The sequence below is a fragment of the Python bivittatus genome, unplaced genomic scaffold, assembly GCF_059951505.1.
Source record: "Python bivittatus isolate LINGU-HERP-01145 unplaced genomic scaffold, Pbiv_v1 ctg000210_np1212, whole genome shotgun sequence".
Classification (NCBI taxonomy): Eukaryota; Metazoa; Chordata; class Lepidosauria; order Squamata; family Pythonidae; genus Python; species Python bivittatus.
In genome coordinates, this window is record NW_028277053.1 from 3,000,342 (window position 1) to 3,023,310 (window position 22,969).

The window sequence follows — 22,969 nt, forward strand, 5'->3', positions numbered from 1 at the left end:
GACAGTACAGCCATCTATTTTATTATTTACATTTAAAAGTATTCATCTGCTGTACAGTAATCTCCTATATGGCACCGGGGGGGCTTCTGAAAAAGGAGGAGGATCGTCAAGCAAGGCAGTGGATGGATTTCTCTCTCGGTTAGAAGCAGGCACCAGGATGGGATGCACCATTCAAGCACTCATGTTTGGTTAAGCAGCTGTGGATGCGTCATGCTGAGGACTCCTGGGAGTGGCCTTATGGCATCACCTTCAGCATAGCCATGCGCGATCCCAGGTTCTCCTGGAGGTAGTACAAGAGATGAAGTTCATAGTGTTCTCCAGATTCAGGGACCCTGATGCTGTGCCTCTCTTGCGGATAAATCTGGGGGGAGAGAAAGCGAGAACATCCATTTCTCCTCCAGCCGTGGGATGCAGAAGGCCTAGATCCGTTCCTCAGCATCTCTAGGGAAGGCTGGAACCCATACCCCACTTCCCAGCATGAAATACAACAAAGTTGCTATCAGATTGGAGTTTTACACGCTGCAATATCCATAGCATCCTTAGTGTGAAGTATGAACTGAGCCACTAGTTTACACCTTAGCACGGTGTTTCTCAACCTTGGCAACTTTTAAGATACGTGGACTTCAACTCCCAGAATTCCCCAGCCAGCCATGCTGGCTGGGGAATTCTGGGAATTGAAGTCCACGTATCTTAAAGTTGCCAAGGTTGAGAAACACTGCCTTAGCATACAGTATAAACCTATTCATAATTAGAGCAATCCACATTTCTGCATGATACGCAAATCCAACCAATGTCAATGATATTGAGCCAAGAGCCCAACGCTTTATAAAGCAGGTTCTTATGTTCCTAAGTATATTATGGGATGACTGCCATGGTGCCAGCAGAACTGGGTCTCCGTGAAATTCCTACTGCTTCAGAGTAGACAGGACTGAAACATTTTTGCAGGGGGACGGGGGAAAGGATGATCTTCCTATGGAAAGGGGGTCATGGCTCTACCTGTGAACCCAATAGAGGTAACAGCTTATCCTGGATAACCAGGTTCTCCAAATGGAAATAGAGGTAATCCCCAGGTTAAGAATGCCCGGTTTAAGGGCGACCCATAGTTAAGAGCAGAGCTTACTGTAGCAAAATTTGAGTTAAATACACAATGATTTGAGTTATATACACAACGGTTCAAGTAGCGTATTTATACAATACTACTTATGCAGCATTATACAATAATACTGTTCTGGCTTACATACAAATTCGACTTAAGGACAGACCTTGGGAACGGAACTTGTTCTTAAACTGGGACTCCCTGTACACTTTGCATGACAAATGCAGCTTGTCTTTTTCCATCCTAAGTTGCTTAAGAGGACCTTGGTGTTCTCCAGCTAGTTTTGAATACAGCCACTATAATCAACTTTTTTTTAGCTATCCTGACTGGGAAGTCCAGTGCATCCAGAGGGTACCAGGGGCTCACCCATGTCCTAGTACTTCAAGAAATCCAGACTGTTTCTTTCCACCTAGAGCTAAAGAAAGCTGAGCTGTTTGATGCCAACTTTTAAGGAGGGAAACAATCTGAAAAAACGACAAAGACTTCACATTCAGTTCTGGTCCCTCCATGATTTAGTGCAAACCAGACAGCAAACTGAAACGGGCTGGGAGTACGATGACACCGGTACAGCACCCTCTTTTATTCCTACGCAACTCCTCTTTGCAATTTCTCAGTCCCGCAAGAATCTGAGGGTTCAGAAGAAGTCACAGGCTACTGAGGAAAAGGGTTGAGGTCAACCTGGCCTGGCTGGACTCATTTTATCAGAGGCGGAAGAACAACATCTCTCTTGTTGAGAGTTAGCCAGGAACTCTCCAGGGTCCTGATACTGCCTCAGCCTGGTCACCCTGCATGAGATCTAGCCCAACCCAGACCCAAGCATGGTTTTAACTCTTGTATTTTAGAGCTGCACAAATTTCTCGGCTACCTGGAGGTCATATGGTTTTCCAGCCCTGACCAGGAAGCTCAGCAAAATACTAGTATGTGCAAAGTGAACATTTTCATCCAGGAATCCATGCAGTAGCAATAATCGGTTGGGCCTGAGGAAACCAACAGGAAAAAAGGAAAAAGGAAAAATATAATTAGAAACAGAGTCTAGTTGCTTTGTAGAAATTAACTATTATATTTTCCACATCTAGGAATGCAGTGTTTTATAAAACCACTTAGTGAACCAAAGAACAAACAACACCAGTCAAACTGAGCAACTGGGATGAAAAGGATAATGCTAAATCCAGCATTAACATTAGAACTGTTTTTTTCCAAATAGTTTCATTCCTCAGAGCATATATGCACACTTAGCTTCTAAGGCATACTCAAATTAATCATTATCAGAGCCTTCACTGGAAAAAAAAAAATCACTATTATTAGAGATATGCATGTTATTTGTAAAAACATTTTTTAAATTTCTTTATTTAAGTATCAAATTTATATAACCACCCGTCTCCATACAAGACTCTGGGGGGCTCACAAACACCTTCGTTTCATCTCTTTTACTCCAGAAAACAGTGATTTCCAAGTAAAGTGTTAAATATGGCATAGAAATAATGTGGGCTGTGTTCACACAAGTCAGTGAGGCAGATGAAGGTAGAGGCCTAGGGTAGGGTGGGTCTCAAACTGTGAGTTGTGAACCCTCTCCAAGCAATTGGGGAAAGTTGTAAGATTGTTTAAAAACCCACCAGGCTTCCACAGACAAAGCTTTGGTGCTTTCAACCCACAGCTAAAGTTTGACAGCCCTTATGAGATACAGATGAAAATGTCATTCAAAGTGGCACACTTCTTTCTTTCCCAACCATCATCACTAGTGTTAATCATTGCACAGGATTGCACAAATGCATGTGTGGCTTCAGGAGGTGATGGTAGTGCAAAGTTTGGGAACTCCTGAGGTAGGGGGCTGCATCAGTGCAACACACTAAGGTCACATAGTTTAAATGTAGGTTTGCTGCTTTTGTAGCTTAGCATGCTGTGTGAACCCAGCCCATGTCATTAATGCATGATGGAATATATTCTGCAAACCTCTAACCCAGTGTTTCTCAACCTTAGCAACTTTAAGATATGTGGACTTCAACTCCCAGAATTCCCTAGCCAGCACTGACGATGTGTGGACTTCAGCATGGCTGGCTGGGGAATTTTGGGAGTTGAAGTCCACATATCTTAAAGTTGCTAAGGTTGAGAAACACTGCTCTAACCAAATTATGTTGACCTTGGTCAACTGAAAGAGCTAAGCAAGGCTGGATCTGGTGAATTACTGGATGAGAAAGCTCTACAGAATCCCAGGGCCACAGACCAGGCTAATGAATTCAAAAATCCTTCGTAGAAAGAAGTCTGTGGCAACTTGCTTCTGTATTATTGCCAAGAAAACGATATGGACGTGTAGTTGAGCTTGAACAGAAGGAAACGTTACTTTTTAATTGTTTTTAAGTTCATTTTCTCCCAAACATGTAAGTTCAACTAACTTTAGCCACCGTACTGTAAAAAGCTGTTCAGTAATTTAAACAGCATATAAAAATGATCACATCATCCTCGTGGAAAGCAAAACATAAGAGAAATATGCAAGGCCATGTTTGTCTCACATTCAAGGAAGCCAAACTTTCTGATTGAAAAGTTTCTGGAAAACCCCCAGATCCTTGACTCCCTAAACTGCCAGCCAACATGGCTGGCTGGGGAATTCTGGGAGTTGAAATGCACACATCTTCAAGTTGCCAAGGTTGAGAAACACTGCATTAGGATTACAACTCTGCTTAAAAGCTTTCAGGATGCCAAAACCCCTTTGTGAACTTCTTCTTGGCCATTCAGGGCAGAAACATTTTCTTTTACCCCCGACAAGCTTGGCTAATCTATCACCAGCTTCTGAGATGGTGAGTCTAACTGATGCACCTAATCAGCACTGAAGCTAATTCCATCTTCTGGGGAGGGGGGAAGGAGATCTGCCTGGCATTTCTTGGGTCCAAAGTTAATACTTTCATGACAACAATTCTGGAAAAGCTGATGACAAAGGGCGATAATGATGTAAATTCCATCCAAGTTTATTAAGGGGTTTTGCCAAGCGTTGAACGGGGCTGGAAACACCGCGCAGGTCAAGAAGGAACACAGTGGGGACTGAGAAAAAACACACACTTACTGCGAAGGAAATTTCTCTGCCTGCATAGCCACTGAGCCCAAGCAATAGCCCTGTTCGTTATTATCCGGGTGCCCCATATAACGCTCTGTGTAACCCGTGTCGTAGAAGAGCCACAACGTGACTGGAGCGCCAGCGATTGCAACCTGGACAAAAATCCAAGAGGACTGTAAGCGTTTGGCAAAGATGCCTTGACCAGATCAAAGCCCCACTGCACACAAGCCCTGACTGAAGGTGACGCGATGTGGGCCGCTTTGAGACCTTAAACCAGGACCAGCTGTCCATGGACAAAGGTCGGTAAAAGAGGCCAGGTCTAACGAAGAAAAGGAAGCCAACTTTTGAGTGGAACTTCCCTGTTTAGAGCCACTATGCTCTTGAGTACCAGATGCAGAGGCCAACTTCCCAGCTGCAGGAACGTGGAACCCGAAATGGGGGCGGGCAGGGCCAGGCAGCATCCATACAGCCCCTTCTGAAGCCCTGATGAGTCAGCCCAAACGGTTCATGCTCTAAGGCTGTGCATTAGCAGAGGAGCAATCGCCTGCAGGACCCATTTGTGGATCCTGGAGATCGTCACCCGCCCCACCCAGAACAGGCAGTAGTAAGTTTCAGACCAAGTTTTGTGCTTTTTATTTATTTTGGGGGAGCATGGGATTAAACAGGCAGTCAGTGCCCAAAACCTGAAGTTAAGGTACCTCTGTTGCCCCTTAACGGTCTCAAACTAAGAAAAGAAAATGGCCCCATATTCTTGGCCAACCCCCTTGAGGACGTTCTGTTAATTAACTTTATTTGAGTCATTCACCAGCATTTTTATAAAAGGCTTAGATAGCTCAGGATACCGTGCGTAATTATTTTTTCTAGATAACTGATGGAAATAAATTGGATTGAACTAAAATACACTATGTATACAAGTAGTACGCTAACTGTATAGTAGCATAATAATACTGTGTAACAATAATTAAAACGAATTCACTAAAACATGAACTACTTAGTGAATAAAATCCTAAAATACTGAACTACAAAATCAGTAAACTATTAAGTGAAATACACACAGACACGCACACACTGGGGGTCCCAGAAGTAATATGGCAGTCACCAACATAACTATCAGTCCCCACCATTTAATTATTATTTATCATTTATTATGATCATTGTTATTATCAACGGCACATCCATAGTTACTAATTTTTGTAAATAAGAATTTTTTTAAAAAAAATATCTTTCTTGATTGATTGCCACATTTTGACTGCCCTATTACTACTGGGACACCCTGTATGTAACTTTATTTCGGTCAGCGACTGTTAGCCCTTCAAGGTAGTCAGACAAGCAGCACACCCAGGAGTACTAACTCCATCTTTATTGTAAGGTTACATTAAGAGAATCTTGCAAGACTGAAAGCGTTTCTCCCCTCCTTTCCTTTTACCCTCCGGAAAACTTGGGAGGGTCCCTTCTGAGAAGTTGCCAGGCCCCCGTTCCTTCTGCGGACTCAGCTGTCGCTTATCTGACCATTGTCTAGTCTGCAACTCTTCCTCCTGTCTCCCAAGGTCATTCCCACAGACCATTACAGCAACCATGATGGACGTTGTCACCAGACAACATCCCTGTAACATCCAAACAGGAATAAAGGCACAAAAAGCCCCAGAGGGGAAAAAAGATGGGTTTTTTCTACCCTCCTTACTTGCCTTCCACCTCAGAAGTTTGAAAACAGAGTCAAGCCAATGTGTCCTATACCATCCGCAAGGTCTAAATAACTATCTTTTAAAAGAATTCCACATGGAAAAACACGTCCACAGCCCGCCCGCCCAAAGGGGTAGGCGGGCTGTGGCAAGGGAACAAACCTTGAAGATCTCTGGCCTCTGCAGCAAGGCCATCAGGGAAAGGAATCCACCATAGGACCAACCATGAACGCCAACCCGGTCTAAATCAATGAACTCGTATCGGGAAGCCAAATACTGCAATCCTTCCACTTGGTCGCCAATTTCAATCTGTCCCTGTTGGAAGGAAAACAAAATATGCATGGGGAAAAAATATCACCAGGTATATACAGATGAGGTCTGTCTCATTGCTCGAGTAGAGAGTCTCTGTCTGGAAGGACACGGATCAAAAGCTCCTCTCTTAGCATCCCCAGTTAAGAAGGACTTGGAGAAACCTCGCTGTGGCTTATTCACTGTTCATGTTTAAAATCACTTCGGAGGGCTCTGCTCTCACAAAACCGCCCGGAGTCGCTCCCTAGCGAGATGGGCAGTGACCAAATTTGAAATATAAATGAAATCAATAAATAAAAACTGTAAGCCAGGAGAATGATCAGGTAGGACACAGCACAGCCCCAGGAGTAAGCATTCCAAAGGGTTTGCAAAGCTGATTCAAACTTGTACGTTCACTACAAAGGCAGATGAAGGGGGCCTGAAGCCAGGTGTGTGTGTGTGTGTGTGCATTTCCGACAGGCAGGGACTGAGCGAGCACAACATCTTCTCCTGCACACGAGCAGCAGTGGGTGGTTGGCACTGGCCTTGGACAACCAGAAAGGGCAGATCTGCTCTGTGCCTGAAGGCTTATGGGCACAGGAGCACCGTCAGTTGCGTTTTCTTCAAAAGCATTGTACATGACTCGGCGCCCTCCGTGGACCAACCAGAAGAGTCCTTCCTGTTTCCTGAGTGCCTGCGCAGAAGGGAGCAGGGGAGCTGGATGGAAGAGCAATCACAATATCCAGACCCCCCCCCCGCCCCCCAAAAAGGCTGTTTTCTTTTGAATGCAAACTGACAATCTTCTGAATCACTGCTTTCAAGGGGGAAGTAAGATTCCCCCAGTACAGAAAGTGTGAGCCACCGTAACATCCACCCTCCACAAGGCCCAGCAGGAATCCCACCACCCGCTATCAGCTTGTCCCTTAAGCCTAACCTCACCGACAAAGCCTCATGCCTAGTTGTTTGCAGAGCAGCCGCTGCAGAGACCTAGCATTTGAGCCCTGTGTCTCTTCACAACTGCTTCTGCACCCCCAGCTCCCCCGCAGCAGTGCATGCAACACTGGTTGAGAACCCTGATCTAGATTAGCGTTTCTCAACCTTGGCAATTTGAAGACATGTGGACTTCAACTCCCAGAGTTCCCCAGCCAGCATGCGTTGAGATGTGTGGCCTTCAACTCCCAGAGTTCCCTAGTCAGCATGCTTTGAGATGTGTGGCCTTCAACTCCCAGAGTTCCCCAGCCAGCATGCTGGCTGGGGAATTCTGGGAGTTGAAGTCCACACATCTTCAAGTTGCCAAGGCTGAGAAACGCTGATCCAGAGGACACCCAGAATTACAAAAAGGACACATCAAGCAGCCATTGGTCCCTTTCAGCATTTGCCTGCCTTCGCTACCTCCATCTGTTGGACAATTTACCATCTTATATTTGAAGGCACCCTCAAATGTCAGCCCCCGGTGGCAGGAACCTCGGTTGTCCAGCACCACTACCACGTAGCCCAGGGAAGCCAGTGTGTTCAGTCGGAAATATTTGACCCCTTTGAAGCGGTTGTTTACAAGCTGCACCTAGAAGGAAGCATCAAAAGATCCTCATCGTCGTTGCTGTCGTTCTCATTCATCAAGGAATAATAAAGGATGGAGAACAAAAAGAATCACATCTTTGACTGGTCTTCTTTGGAAATTCAGATTCCAGCCAGGAACCTAGGAATTATCCAAATATTGTTCTAAGTCAGGGTTCCTCAACCTCAGCAACTTTAAGATGAGTGGACTTCAACTCCCAGAATTCCCCAGCCATGAAGTTGCCCATGAAGTTCCCCAGGTTGAAGTCCACTCATCTTAAAGTTGCTGAGGTTGAGGAACCCTGTTCTAAGTTATAACATAGGTTGAGCAAGGTAGCTTTTTGTAAATCCAGAGTTAATATCCCAAACCCTACATTATCATCATCATCATCATCCCCCCACCATCATCTTGTCGTGATTACGATTTCTATTACTCTAGTGCTTCTGCCCTTTCAACAGGGTGGGCAAATCCAGTTCCTAATTCTAAAAGCCTGAATCATTTGTGGGACATAAAGTAATTCTGCAAAGACAGATCATTTCTGCAAGTCCCGAAGTTAGCTCCTCCTGGGGACCAGCATTTGGATCACTGAGTGCAGATTTTCAATGTTTTCTTTTTAATGTGGCTGAAATCGAGAGGCGTTTTTTGCAAGTGAGACTCACCTGTGGGCCCCCATAGATGAAAAGCACGGTGGGGTATTTCTTCCCGGGTTGTAAATCATGGGGCTTGTACATCATCCCATAAAGCACAAATCCCGAGGAGCTCTCAAAAGAGAAGATCTCGGGGGGGACATAATCTGGGAGAGACCCTGCAGGAAGCAATTGAAGCATATTGAAGGAGGGAAACAGGAGAAGAGAGACACCTCGCATTGGATTTTGAGCAACCTGCCGCTTTCTTATCGGTGTAATATCCCAAGCCTAGCCGCAGAAAGTCAGATTTAAACTGGAATAAACGGTCTTCAAAAAGGCTGAAATTGCTTGGACGTGGGGTAAATGGGGTAGCTGGAATTGCAAGGTCCCATTGCCCATTTCTGGAGTCTTAGGAGACCCCAAAACGTTCTCAAAATGTTTTCCACTAAAAAGAAAACTTGCTTCCTTCCCTTCCCTTCTTCTCTCTCCCTTCCCTTCCTCTCTCTCTCTCTTCCCTTCTCTCTTCCTTCCCTTCCCTTCCCTTCCTTTGCCTTCCCCCTTCTTCTCTCTTCCTTCCCTTCCCTTCCTTTCCTCTCTTCTCTTCCTTGCCTTCCCTTCCTCTCTCTCTCCTTCTCTCTTCCTTCCCTTCCCCTCTCTTTCCTTCTTCTCTTCCTTGCCTTCCCTTCCTTTGCCTTCCCTTCCTCTCACCCCCTTCTTCACTCTTCCTTCCCTTCCTTTCTCTTCCCTTCTTCTCTTCCTTCCCTTCCCTTCCTTTGTCTTCCCTTCCTCTCTGTCTCCTTCTCTTCCTTCCTTCCCTTCCCCTCTCTCTTCTTTTACTTCCCTTCCCTTCCCTTCCTCTCTCTCTCCCCCTTCTTCTCTCTCCCTTCCCTTCCTCTCTCTCTCTCTCTCTCTTCCTTCCCTTCCCTTCCCTTCCTTTGCCTTCCCCCTTCTTCTCTCTTCCTTCCCTTCCCTTCCCTTCCTCTCTTCTCTTCCTTGCCTTCCCTTCCTCTCTCTCCTTCTCTCTTCCTTCCCTTCCCCTCTTTCCTTCTTCTCTTCCTTGCCTTCCCTTCCTTTTCCTTCCCTTCCTCTCTCCCCCTTCTTCTCTCTTCCTTCCCTTCCTTTCTCTTCCCTTCTTCTCTTCCTTCCCTTCCCTTCCCTTCGTCTTCCCTTCCTCTCTGTCTCCTTCTCTTCCTTCCCTTCCCTTCCCCTCTCTCTCTTCTTTTACTTCCCTTCCCTTCCCTTCCTCTCTCTCTCCCCCTTCTTCTCTCTTCCTTCCCTTCCCTTCCCTTGCCTTCCCTTCCTCTCTCTCTCTTCCCTTCTTCTCTCCCTCCCCTCCCTTTCCCGGAATTCTGGCCACCCATCTACTCCAGTGGTGTCCCCACATCTCTGCCACTCACCCTGTTTGGAAGAAAGTGCTACCCTGGCTTGCAAAAGATGCTGGTCTCCCACCCAAAAGGATGCAGTTGTCACATCAGAAACATCACAGAACTAGCCATGATTTATGAGTGTGTGACCCTCTTGTTGCAGTTGTATGGCAGAACTGGATTTCAGCTCTGCACACAAGTTTTTGAATGAATGAATGAATGAATGAATGAATGAATGAACGAATGAATGAATGAATTCAAATGCCCAATTTCCCACAAAAGAAGTCAGAAGTATGAAGTTTCTGTCACCTGCAACAAAACAATCCTTAAACATTTTTCCTCCTTCCTTCCTTCTTTTGTTAAGTTCTCTGTAGATTCCCCACATCAAACCAGAGTGCTCCTGAGCATTGCAAGCCCCACAGCACCCCCCCCCAGATCAGGAACATGCACAGCCCCAAGGAGTATTGCCTTACCTGCAGAATCCAAAATGGTGGCCCAGAATTCCTTGGACCGGTGAGCAATCTCCTCTTCCAGGCCAGTCAGCTTGTAGAGGGAGACCTGGTGGGGGCATTTCTGGTTACTGAATTTACATATAACCATGTCACAGTTCTGCAAAAAGAAGGAGAAATCACAGGAGAGCCATAAACCAGTGTTGGCTTGCATTCCAGTTCCTTCAGGTTCCCTCAAGAACAAGGTGAGCGCTAGGTGAGCTGGACTGCCATTTCTCCGTGGCAGAGCGGCTGTCTCCCATCTGGCATAGCCTAGATATATGGAGACTGCCATTGGCTGGAAATTTAGGGAATTCCAGTCCCCAACACAAACAGAGATGGGGCCAAGTAAGAGAAGGTTGTTAAAGGCTGAGTTCAACTTTCTGCAAAGCTATCAGTTTTCTTTGTGCGTTGTGGGGACCTAACTCCTACAGTGTATGAACGACGCCTTATGACTTGGATCTAACATATGAATTTTTTTGTATCATTTTATATAATTTCACTTATTCCCACAAAGGGCTTAGGGGGATGTTTGAGCCCAACCACAGACTGAATTTGAACATCGTGCTCAGATAACTGACTTGGCACACACAACACACTACGCCATAAAACTTGGTGGACAAACTCGCAATGGCTAAGTTCACACACATCTAGCTAAGCTAAAACAACATGAGAGCTCGGTGCAACGTATCTCTGTTTCTTCTACCCACTTTATCGTCAGGATAGGGCCTTCCCAAGGAGAGGAACCCTGGAACCTTCCTTTCCTTTTGAGGAAGAGAGTTTATCTAGCCCCACGGATGAGGAGAGGTACCTGACTAACACAGCAAGCATGTGAGAAACCGCGTTCGGTCAGCCGCTTAATTTCTCCAGGGTTCTCGTAGCTAACAACGTATAAGTGGTGCTCCAAGGGAGAATCTTTTGTACCTTCAAAATACACCACTTTTTGAACTTCATCCACCCGGATCTGATTAAAAAACAAAAACAAAAAACAGAATTGACCCAAATTTGCACTATCGGTGATACCCAGGTCGCATTTTAGTGTTAGCTTTACTGCCTGACAAGAAAGCTAATTCAGAATTACCTAAGGCTACAATATCCTCCAAGTGATCCTGCTACATTATAGCTTGATCAAAAGTTCCTGGATCAATCATGAATTTGGATCTAACCGGCAGTGGATAGAAGGTGTATTCTTTTCATCCGGGACATACCGCTTTGGAGTATTTCATTAAAAAAAGAAGAGGGTTAGGATTGCTCATCCCTGTTCCAAGCAGAACCTCATTCTTCTCTGATTACCAACGCTATCTGCCCCTTTCCACCTTAAAGATGACTTTTCACTCTGGGTTTCTTGTCCTCTTTGATGTTCCATGAACTTATGAATAGTAAGGCTGTCAGAGAGCTGTGGGGGGAGCTTGGCTAACAAAGGGAAAAATATGAAGCTAGTAAACTCTGCAGACAGGAGCAAAAACTATAAGAAAAACCTCCAGAAGTAAACTCTAGTGGATGGGACGAGTTGCCACAACCCCCTTAGTCCTAAGCTGGTCAGAAGTGGTCCTATCTACAGGTAAAGGGAGAACTTCTATACAGAATGCAGGTGCTATCAAACCTTCTAGAAGAGCCATGTGGACATGACAGGAGGTAACCTTGTTTGGCTATTTATAACTAATTTTATGGATACTAGTTAAGCAAGTATACTGGAGACACACAGACTCTGCTGTTGTTTCTGTCCAAGTATCTCTCCCTTTCTCAGATAGAACCTGGTGATCATCATTCTTTTTGGGGGGCACACTGTTAACTCTCTCCAGCCTGCTGGTTGATTCGCTTGGGATATTTCCCCAGTAGAATTTATTTATTTATTTATATATATATATATTGTCTGCGCTCAGTCATTGCTGACCCTGCAGTGACTGCTTGGACGAGTCCTTGCAGTTTTCAAGGCCACTGTTTTTCGGAAGTGGTTTGCCAGAGCCTCCTTCCTAGGGCAGAGCCCAGCTGGCGAGCGCAGGAGGCGGGGCTTCCGTTGCTTCGCGCCCTTTTCGGGCGCGCGCGGTTTTTCGTGCTTACCGGCAACTGCTCCCGACTCCTTTTTGCAAGGCGCCGCCAGCATTTTTCCTCCCACCGGAGTGAGAGTACCCATTTATCTACTCACGTGAGGTTGACAGGAGCTGGGGAGGAAACAGGAGCTCACCCTGTTTAACGCGAAGGCTGGACTCGAACCGCTGAAGCGTCGACCATTTCTGGCCGGCAACTTTCAGCGTCATTAAGCCGCTGCGCCACCGCGTCCCCCCTATTTATATTATTAATTTATATTATAATTTATATTATTTAATATAATTTTATTATATTAATTAATTATTAATTAATTAATAAAATTAATAATTTATATTATGGGGAAGCAATTTATACAGTAATAAAGGAAATGTAAGTCCCTTGCGATTTCATTGCACTGGAGTTGCTGTTGGGGATATGCAAGGCTGAGGTCAGAGTGCCTGTTTTTGTTCTACCTGCCTGATGAGAATGCACTAGCAGCCCGTTTGGAATAGAAAACTTTGAATTACAGGGGATATGGCCATGCAAAATGTTTAACTTGATGCCTGAATTAAGGCAGTACATTGGCACATTACAGTGAACCATAAATTAACCAGGTGAGCTGGGTTTGCGGAATATGCTAAGCTGGAGCCACTGAAACACATAAACCAACCCAAATGGAAAACCAAAACCTGGCCTTAAAACTGAGCTTAGCCCATCATATAAATGACGCTACTAGGTTTGTGATGGAGCTGGTGGGGTGCACCGTGTGAACACAGCTAGTGTGAGAGAATGGACTGGACTGGCTAAGTTCATGATCCACGTTGGTGATCCACGTTGCCCCATGTCCATTTTTACAAACCAGACATTTTATGATCTGGGAGCCATGCTGCCATGGGGCACATAAGACACAACAATAATCTCATGCAGACGTTGAAAGGTTTAAATGCCTGGTTGAACATTATCAGTTCAAGAAAAGAGAACCCAAGGAGCTTACATTCGAACCGTGTCGGCCAAGCACTTCCCATTCCCCGCTGGTAAGGGGCAGTTCTTCTTTGACAAGACATAGGAAGTCACCTACAAGGAGATCAGTGTTATGGAAGTCCACCAGGACTCGACTTCAACTCAGCTGGGCAACATCATTTCTGCACGTGGAGGAGGCATTCGAGAAGTCGGAACACCATGTGAGAGTTTCTTCTTATGCTGGTAAAAGGTTTGGCAGTTAGCCAAACAGGGAACCTACGCAAATTGTTCCACCTTCAGAAAAGAGATAGGCCTCCACTTCACACCGGAAACAAAGAAGGGTTTTGGTGCTACAGATTGCCTGTCTGTCTGTCTGTCTGTAAACAGGGGTACTGGCTGCAATTCTGGTGCTGTGATCTTAACCTTCCTTATTGCAGATCATAATGACAGAGCTCTAAGATTTTATTTCTTGGAAGAGCTAATCTCGTCTGCCAGGAGGTCCACTGACACACCAGTCTTCCTAGATGGTCTCACTAGCATCATAAACAGTGGGGAATTTGAGACCTATGGCATGCACGCCTACGCCTCTTCCATTTATGAAAGAACAGAAGCAAAATAGGTGGTTACTTGCAGCTGGAAGTCCCCCGGAGGATCGTTTGTATTTGCTCTCCTTCAAAATAGTGGTGATTTTGTACAGATGTCGGAATCCGGTTTTGCACTCAGAGGCAAAGATGAATTCTATTACATCCTCACGAGTTTGGGGGAAAACATGGAAGATATCATGGATCTGGGGAAGTAAGAAGAGCTGCAAGTTAAAACAAAGTCTAGACAAATCAGGAGGGTCAGTCCAAATTGGTAAAGGAAATCTCCTTTTATTGATTGGTTCGATCTAGATGGCTACCCACTGCTCTATACCAACCCTAGGCGGCCAACACCATATAAAGCAAAGTGCCCATCAAAACCACGTTAGAAAAGCTATGAAGGCAACCAGAGTAGAAACCCAATCTACAATAAATTCAACCCCCAACCACCTGAGCTCCAGCTAAAGACCCAACACAGAAGCCCAGGAACACACCCATGTCTTCAAAGTTTTTCAAAAGGCCAAGAGCATTGGGTCCACTCAGATCTCGGGGGAACGGTCTTCCATAGGGCAGGTGATATGACAGAAAAGGCCCGCTTTCTGGGGGCTCCAAGATGATGTTTGTTAATTGATGGGACCCATAGCATGCCTCTCCTGCCAGTCCTGATGGGATGGGTAGAAGCAACTGGGGAGAGGTGGTCTTCCATTTCTAATAATCCTACATTCAGTCCCTTGAGTCTAAGCCAGTATTATTTTCTTCTCTACTTCCCACACCCACAAAACTTAAAAGAGATGGACTAGGATTAAGAGGGCTGGGCCCCAGGGGCAGAAGAATTAATGGTTCATAAACAGGCTCTGGATTCCACCTTCCTCCTCCTCCTTCTAACTGCAGTCCCATACTTGGGACACAGTTGAGTATCTGAAAGAATTTGGATTGCACAGTCTCTATTGCAAGGTTTCTCAACCTTGGCAACTTTAAGATAGGTGGACTTCAACTCCCAGAATTCCCCAGCCAGCCATGCTGGCTGGGGAACTCTGGGAGTTGAAGTCCACCTATCTTAAAGTTGCCAAGGTTGAGAAACACTGGTCTAAGCCAACCTACTCTTCCTGTTCATTGAAAAGCTTTCCTGTCAATCTTGGGTAGCTGATTTTTTTTCTCTCTCTCTGCACCTATGTTCCATGACATCCCAGCTTTATTGCCACTCATCCCAAAGCTCAAGAATGTTAGGAGGACTACCCCAAGGAGTACATCCTTACATTTATCCAGATGTCTGTTGTTTCTTCATAAACGATCAGCGGGGTAACGCAGTCGGGCACGGCATCGATTAATTTCTGTCTCTCCATAGCGTCGTCTTCCACGGGGATAAATAACGTTGGGGGGAGCAAGGCAATCTGAAGCCGGGTTTGAGAGCGATCAAGCAAGATGGCCCACGCGCTAGTGGAAAGGAGTGGGGAGCAGAAACCAGATGTTGTTACTGTTACACAACATTACTTGATGTTTTATCTCCTGGGTCCCAACTGATGGAAAAGGAACTTCCTGAAGTTGCAGGGACTCCATCACTGGAGGTATTCAAGAAAAGACCAGACAGCCATTTGTCCAACATTGAGGATCCCTGCCCTGGGCGAGGGAGGGGGGTGGACTAGAAGATCTCTTAAGATCCCTTCCAACCCCAGGATGCTATAAGCCACAGTGGCTCAGAACAGCCCAGTCCAAACCTGAGCAAGTGGAGGAAATATGAAATACGTACTATTTTCCCTCCCGTGTCCATCCTGCTCTGGCAATGTATTCTACTCCTTCAAATAAGATTTCAAAGGGTTGGACCAGTTCTTTGTCAACAACATCTGAAATCTGCAGGGAAGGGGGAAAAGCACTGATCAGAAAAGCTACGAATATCTTTCCCTGAAACACATTCAGAGGCACGAGCAACGCATGGGTGGGGATCACACGGGATTGGGCTGGAACACCAGCTGAAAGAGAGAACTCTTGACATTAATCCACGCGGTCATAATCTCTTTCCAGGAACCTTCTCATAGCTTTTAAGGCTCTTGGCTTCCTTCCATTACATTGCTTTGAATCTTCAGGGCAGGAAGGGTCTAAAAGAAAGCCCCAGATCCTGCTCTTCCGCCTTCCTTGGAGTTTCCTCGGCCACATGGCAGCACAATCTGTAAACCATTTTTAGACAGTTTGGCCTGGGGTGAAGGCACCAGGCTAGAAAAAAGCAGGAGACGGTGAGTTCTGGTCCCACTTGAGGCATGAAAGCCAGCTGGGTGACTTTGGACCAGTCCCTCTCTCTCAGCCCAGCCCACCTTACAGGGTTGTTCTTGTGGGGAAAATAGGAGGAAGGAGTATCAGTACGCTCGCCGCCATGAGTATTTATAAAAATAATAAAGGTGGTATAGGGAAAAATCTTTAAAAAATGTACACAAACACAAGAGTTTTAACCCTAAAATTCACTGACGGAGGGAAGGAGGGAGGGAGGGTCAGTCGGTCTCCTTGTCCTGCCTACACGTACAATGACCTTCTAACACAGTATTTTTCAAACTTGGTAACTTTAAGATGTGTGGACTTCAACTCCCAGAATTCCCCAGCCAGCATGTATGGACTGGCTAGGGAATTCTGGGAGTTGTAGTCCACACATCTTCAAGTGGCCAAGTTTGAAAAACACTTTTCTAACACTTTGGTATGACTGCCTCACCCACTCCAACCAGTTTTTAGTCTCCAAATGTTCTCTCACAAGCTTGTTCTTTCCTATCTGTTGCCTGACCCAGTGGCTGGACGGGCTTTTAACTCTAAGCCATAACCTCACATGTCATATAACCTCACATTACTAAGCCATAGTTTGTAATTGCCATCTCTTGCTATATAAGCCAGAATGGCCCAATCCTGCTAAGTCATCAACCACAACGCCTGGATTTGTGCAATGTGGGAAGGCCACATCAACCACTTTATGGCTTCATGCAATGTCAAACCAAACCATGGTTTCTGGCTAGGTGCTCTGTGAATCAGAACACTATGGTTGATTTAATGCACCACAGTTAAAACTACAAAGGGCTTCACATTACAGACATTGACTGAAGACACAAAAACAGAGCAGGCTTACTTTGCCATCAGCGTCAACTGTTATTTCAGATAACTTGAAAGTGACTTTGGGATTTGCAGTGCCTATAAGAGAAAAAAAGCCATTAAGAGTCACAGAAGAATTAAAGGCTCCTGACTACGTTTGTTCTCCAAGGTCAATTTGTACCCAGATCCTGGTGCTTTAGGTCAGTGTTTCTCAACCTCAGTAACTTAAAGATGTGTGGACTTCAACTCCCAGAATTCCCCAGCCAGCATGCTATTGAACTTGAAGATGTGTGGACTTCAACTCCCAGAATTCCCCAGCCAGCATGCTATTGAACTTGAAGATGTGTGGACTTCAACTCCCAGAATTCCCCAGCCAGCATGCTATTGAACTTGAAGTGTGGACTTCAACTCCCAGAATTCCCCAACCAGCCATGCTGGCTCGGGAATTCTGGGAGTTGAAGTCCATACATCTTCAAGTTGCTGAGGTTGAGAAACACTGCTTTAGAGTGTCACTGCATCACTAGACCCTTTTTGGAATGCCCCACCAAGTTCTCTCACCTGTTTTGGGATACCGAAAAGAATCCGTTCTCCTCGTTTCCAACATTGGGGACGTGACATGAATGACCTCCACCTCTGACTCATCGTTCTCTTCATACAGAATTCTAAGAATTTTTCCTCCACCGACCACTACCAAGAGAGAACCAGTGAAAGGCCAATGCATTTGACTTCTCACCAACAGCTACCTGACCTCAGCTTCTGCCTGATGGTTCACCTTCCAAGAGACAACCCAAGTTCAGAACCTGGTTGCTCTGATCCAGCTTGGCCAGAGCAAACCCTGTTTTGTACAGCATTCTGGTCAAAGGGCTGGACTAGGAGTGTTGAGAGCAAGAGCCAACTCCGCCCTCAGACATGGAAGCCATCTCTGTGGCTACTCTACCTCTCAGGATTATTGCGAGCAAAGAATTAGAAGGACTGCTTGGCCCATCACCTTGGGCAGTCTTTCTCAACCTTGGCCGCTTGAAGATGGGTGGACTTCAACTCCTAGAATTCCCCAGCCAGCAACCTCCAGGAATTCTGGAGGTGAAGTCCACCCATCTTCAAGTGGCCAAGGTTGAAAAACACTGACCTTGAGCTTCAGGAGAAAAGGTAGGATTTACATCAGAATCCAAAGCTGTCTGTGGGGTGTTGCAAACTGAATAAAAATAATAAAAACCACATTCAGGAGTAGCGTGATATGTGATCCTGCCTGTTCTGGGGTGCAAACCATGGCTGGCGGATTAGCATAATGTGAATCCAGCCAATCAACAAGTTCCGATTAAAACAAGCTCGGCACCCCATGTTTTTTTGGCAAAATCCACTGATTTTGAACTTAATCTTGACAAATTCAGAAGACTTAACCCGAGCTAGGATCCACAGCATTTCTGCAGATTCCACTACCTGCTGTTATAGCTCCAATGCTCAGATCAGGAGCCAAAGATCTTCCCCAAAGTTTTCTAAATGTGCTTTTTGTTTTTTTTCCCTGATGCATCCGAAAACCAGCTTCATTGTTTTGGCTTGGAATTCAATCTCTCCCTCTGGAACTGTGACCTTTTGGTCTGGGATATTTGCCATGTTTAGATTGTGGGCTCTTAAGCAAAAGGTTGCACATTTCAATTATTCCTGTGCAGAGTTTTCTACCTGCAGACATTTAAAAAACCAAAATACAACACAAGGTGATGAGGATGGAACATGGAGATTATGACCGGGGGCCAAAGCCTGAGGTGGTTACTTTGTACAATGGGCCACAGGGGCCGGGGTGGACCATATACAAAGGACATTTAATCCACCTCCAGGCTTCAGAGATGTTAAGCACATTTCTTGGGCCGCACCCTTTGACTACTTACTTGGCTCAGCCCCTGGGCACCACCAGTAGCCTGTGTATCTGTCAAACTCCTCTTGCAGCACGAAGGTAGCAACCCCAGCAGATCTGGGGTCCTCTTCAACGTTGGCAAATTCTGTGCAGGCAACCCAAGAAGCATTATTGGACTGAAAGAAGATAAACAGACTGCGATCTGCAAAATATCCATTATACTGTCCAGAATTGCTAAGACTCCGTCAAAAGGGGGTGCATTTCTCCTCTGCAGCTCTGCAGCACGGAGCCGCGATGCTCAAGCACTGCCTTCCGCAGTCATGGACTCAACGTTTCCATGTTTAGTATTGCTTAAGCAATGGTTAAGAACAGGCTACAAATGGATTGAACTTACAGCTTCTAGCTTGTGCTAACCATGGTGGGTTTGGCAGAGCAATCCCAACAAAATCAAGGCACTTCTCCAACCTTCCAGGCAAGGCCTTGCACGGACCATAAAGAGATGGCTGGAGCTTTGCAGCACAAAACTACCCATCTGACTTTCATTAAACAAAGTTAAAATATCACACTGGAGAGCGCAGGCTGGAAACTCCCAAATGCACATTTAGAGAAAGAGGGCTTCGTTTGGAAAGCCCAATCTTGATTTAAAATCAGAATGAAACCTAATCAGGGACAATAAAATAAGCCATGGTTTGGTCTAATCAGTTCCCATTAATAGTTCTGCAGACACCTGGCTTAAGGGAGGTTTGGGTTCATCCACGGTGCTAATCCAAAATATCATTTGTTAAGTTTTTCCTTTTAGCAAACCCAGCCAACTCTACTTTATTCAATAAACCATCATTCAACAAACCATGGATTAGCTAGCATCACCTTTATGCACAAAGGTTAACCTCCGCTCTTCTTTGGTTGCCAGATTGGAGATCCAGATATCGTTGCTATGGATAAAGGCAATCCAGTTTGGATCTGCGGGGCAGATCTTTGGATCCATCCGAATATTGGGGCAACTTGTCTCAACCAGGTTGGGCTGCAAAGGCTGTTTCTGTAGCAATGAAAGAAATTGGAAAGGGCCGTTTTGAACTCAGTACTTGTTTCCCCAAGATCACCGTGTGAAATAAGAGCAGCTCAGGATGGACAAGCACCTGATAACTCCACAAGACCAGGGAACATAAATCTCTGCATTAAAACAAAGCCCCCTTCATGTAGACTTCAAGACAGCTTGTAATAACGTTCAATTAAAACAAACAAAAACTTAGAAACAAGAGCAAAATGAAAACATTTCATGGCCAATTTTGGCCAGAACCCTTGATTGAGAAGGCATGTAAATGAAAGTCTAGGGTCTTCTCATAACAACTGGCCAAGACTAGGGTCAGCCAACCCCTGGAGAAAAGGAATTCAGACATGGGGTTCAGCAACCAGCAAGACAGCTCCAAAACTCCAGCAGGAGATGGTGCTTGGAAGTTGGGAGAGAAAAACCACTCAGGTCCTTCTCCAACATTCATGGTGAAGTTCAGCCTAGCGGCAAAACCTCTCATCCACTTTCCAATCCATCCAGCAGGATGTTTTCCTTCTTCCTGACCCTCCAGAAAGTAAATCATATTGTCCAACGCTGCCGGGAGAGAACAAGAATCTGCCACAACCCTTTTCCACTCACCGTAAACCCATTTGGGCCGCCATCTTTGACATGGTAGATCCCGCTGCCGGCTTGGAATAAAAATGTGCCACTTTCCCGGTGATAATCGTAGGAGGCAATCCCAACGGTGCCAATGCGCTTCCTCTCCCGCAGCAACTCCTCCTCGCGCGAGTACATCCCGTAATCCAGGCTGGCCTGACGGGAGAGGACAGGAACAGAAGGAATGGCCTACCATTCCATCTTCTCAGTGTCTTCACCAGAGAGTATTTCCGGGCATTTTAGATAAGGGGATTATTCAGGGGTAGGTAACTGACCACAGGTCCCCACATCTGTTTTTCACAGCCTCCGAAGTCCCCATATTCAGCCAAAGAATGGCAGTTTTCAGCAATACTTTTTTAAAGGTTGCTTTTACTAAGTAATGCATGAAGACGCTAGTAGGCCCCCTACCGCTGTTTTGCCTTCATCTCAAACTACAAAGTAAAATTCTAGGTTTGCCCCCTCTTGTGATGCTCCTGCGTCCCCCTGTGGCCCCCAGAGGGCCCTGCCAATTAAAAGATAAAGTGACACCCCCACACATATCATTGCACGATTTCTTTGCTTCATTCGCAGGATGGCATGAAGGTTTCAGACGATGCTGTTTGTAACCCGGCCGTCTTTCGCCGTTTCTTCCATCCTTTTTGTTTCTAGAAACCATCTGCGAGAACTGTAGTATATTTTTGGATTCTTACTGCTGCAAACCTTCTATCGAGACGCATTCCCTCTTTATCTTGGAGACTGACAGGATGAGAGAAAACCCTGAATATTATTTAGCAAGATATGGCTGCAACCTCCCGCAGAGTTACAACAGAGTGCGATTCATCAGCAGCCCCAAAGAGCCTGCCTTTTCCAACCAGGGGCCCCTCGAGACCCTCTTCTGACAGCAGAGACCTGGCATCCCAATGACCCAGGGACATTCAGAATTTGGGGAAATGCAGCTCCTTGAATTAGGAGGGGGTGAGGTTGGAGAAAGGCAGGAATAAACAACAGAACGATGACCATAACAGATAAACCCAGGGCAAAAAGGTCAATCAGCAAAGATTCCTATGTCCTTCGCGACTTTCAAAACATGGGAATGAAGTATCTGCTGCTTTGGACGTGTTGCCTGCTCTAAAGTAGCCATCCTCTGCAAACCTATCAGCCCCACCAGGTAGCCCAGACCAGGACATCAACTCTGCAGTTTCATCCTCTTTTGTCTATGTAATGGTTGCTGCACGTCTCCATCAAGGTCATCTTCCTTCTTCTCTACACCAGTGTTTCTCAACCTTGACAACTTTAAGATGGGTGGACTTCAACTCCCAGAATTCCCCAGCCAGCCATCTTAATGAGATGAGATAAGAATTCTGGGAGTTGAAGTCCACCCATCTTAAAGTTGTCAAGGTTGAGAAACACTGCTCTACACCTACTATGGAAGATGCCCCAGAGGCATCCTTTATTTCAGAGAAACTTCAGTATTACTTAACTTCAGCTGGATTGCATAAGAACATCTGCTTTTGCTTAAACTTCTCCCCGACATTAAACCAGTGACCGAAACGACACTCTTCAAGCAACTCCGACCAAGGGCTATTTACAAAGCTAAACACAGCCAAGCAGAAAGTGCTTTGCATGTTTAACAGGTGAAAAAAGTAGATAGGAGAACCTGAACCTGAAAAGTGCACTAGGGCTATCAAGATACCAGCACAAGTCTTGGACAAATGCTTTCAATTGATAGGTGCAGCCTCAGAGGTGTCCACAGGGGAGATGGGGTCAAAAAAGTCAAGATGGTGGCAGCATCCATGCGATGGAAGACCTTGCAGCCACCATCTTGACCTTTTTTGACCCCTCCCCTCTGTGCCAGTAATTCAAACATGAAATGCAGCTTACATGGAGGAAGGGGAAAAAGATGATGGATAAAAGAGGGAAGAGATAACCAAATTACATACCTGAAAAAGGTCCAAAAGAGGCTTCCAGGATAGCATAAGAATGGCAGCCTTGTTTATGGTTTTGGGGATTTCTGAATAAAAAAGTGTGTTTTCCCTGTTTTCACCGGACATGGCTAATTAGTAAGGAAGAAAAAAAAAAACACTGAATTTTTCTCATTACTACCATTGTCCAAAGTCAGAATTGTCATATGGACTTAAAAACCAGGAAGTGCCCTAAGCCAGTTGATTTCTAAATGTATTTTATTTGCTAGCATTTATATCTCATCCCGATCCAGAAACCCCACGCCACGAATATCCAAATAAAAATTCATAAAATCACAAGAGTCATCGTAAGAGAAGCAGAACAACTCTAACATAAAAAAGAAGAAACAACACCAGATCTGAGAGATGGTCTACATTGTGGATCTGGATCTCCAAGCGTTCTCTGAAAAACCCGGCGGGCTTCTGGCTCGCTATGGAAAGAGATGGGTGCGGGGAGCATAGATTTCGGGGAGCAGCCGATTCCACAAGATGGACTGAAAAGGACTGTTTCTGGAGCCTTTAAACGTGAAACCTCTTTTCATTCCAGATTCTGTTCTGACTTTCTTTTAAATTGGTATTTAAATTTATTAACATTAAAAAAATCAACACCACCAGGTGGAGGATACAAAGCAGCAAAATAATTATTTAATTATAATAATGTCTAGGAACCTGGAGCTGGACTCATGCCCCATCCACATGTTCCAGCTCCCTTCAATTAAACAGTGTTTCCAGGTGGGACC

At 45.4% G+C, this 22,969-nt stretch overlaps 1 protein-coding gene across 4 annotated transcripts in view; it reads right to left on the bottom strand.

Moving 5' to 3' along the window:
- Positions 1-22,969, bottom strand: part of DPP8 (dipeptidyl peptidase 8) — a 26,831-nt gene continuing 3,862 nt past the window's right edge. For all 4 annotated transcript variants that reach the window (XM_088139187.1, XM_088139186.1, XM_088139189.1 and 1 more), the window contains exons 4-21: positions 22,209-22,321; positions 20,272-20,445; positions 19,491-19,659; positions 18,658-18,768; positions 17,333-17,461; positions 16,812-16,873; positions 15,459-15,559; positions 14,968-15,145; positions 13,758-13,917; positions 13,165-13,244; positions 10,954-11,106; positions 10,128-10,263; positions 8,324-8,469; positions 7,524-7,670; positions 5,984-6,136; positions 4,152-4,294; positions 1,962-2,073; positions 1-361 (exon numbers count right to left, since the gene is read on the bottom strand). In XM_088139187.1, coding sequence (XP_087995313.1) covers positions 236-361; positions 1,962-2,073; positions 4,152-4,294; positions 5,984-6,136; positions 7,524-7,670; positions 8,324-8,469; positions 10,128-10,263; positions 10,954-11,106; positions 13,165-13,244; positions 13,758-13,917; positions 14,968-15,145; positions 15,459-15,559; positions 16,812-16,873; positions 17,333-17,461; positions 18,658-18,768; positions 19,491-19,659; positions 20,272-20,445; positions 22,209-22,321 — 2,393 coding nt within the window. In that variant the 3' untranslated portion in view covers positions 1-235. The remainder of the gene's footprint in view (positions 362-1,961; positions 2,074-4,151; positions 4,295-5,983; positions 6,137-7,523; positions 7,671-8,323; positions 8,470-10,127; positions 10,264-10,953; positions 11,107-13,164; positions 13,245-13,757; positions 13,918-14,967; positions 15,146-15,458; positions 15,560-16,811; positions 16,874-17,332; positions 17,462-18,657; positions 18,769-19,490; positions 19,660-20,271; positions 20,446-22,208; positions 22,322-22,969) is intronic.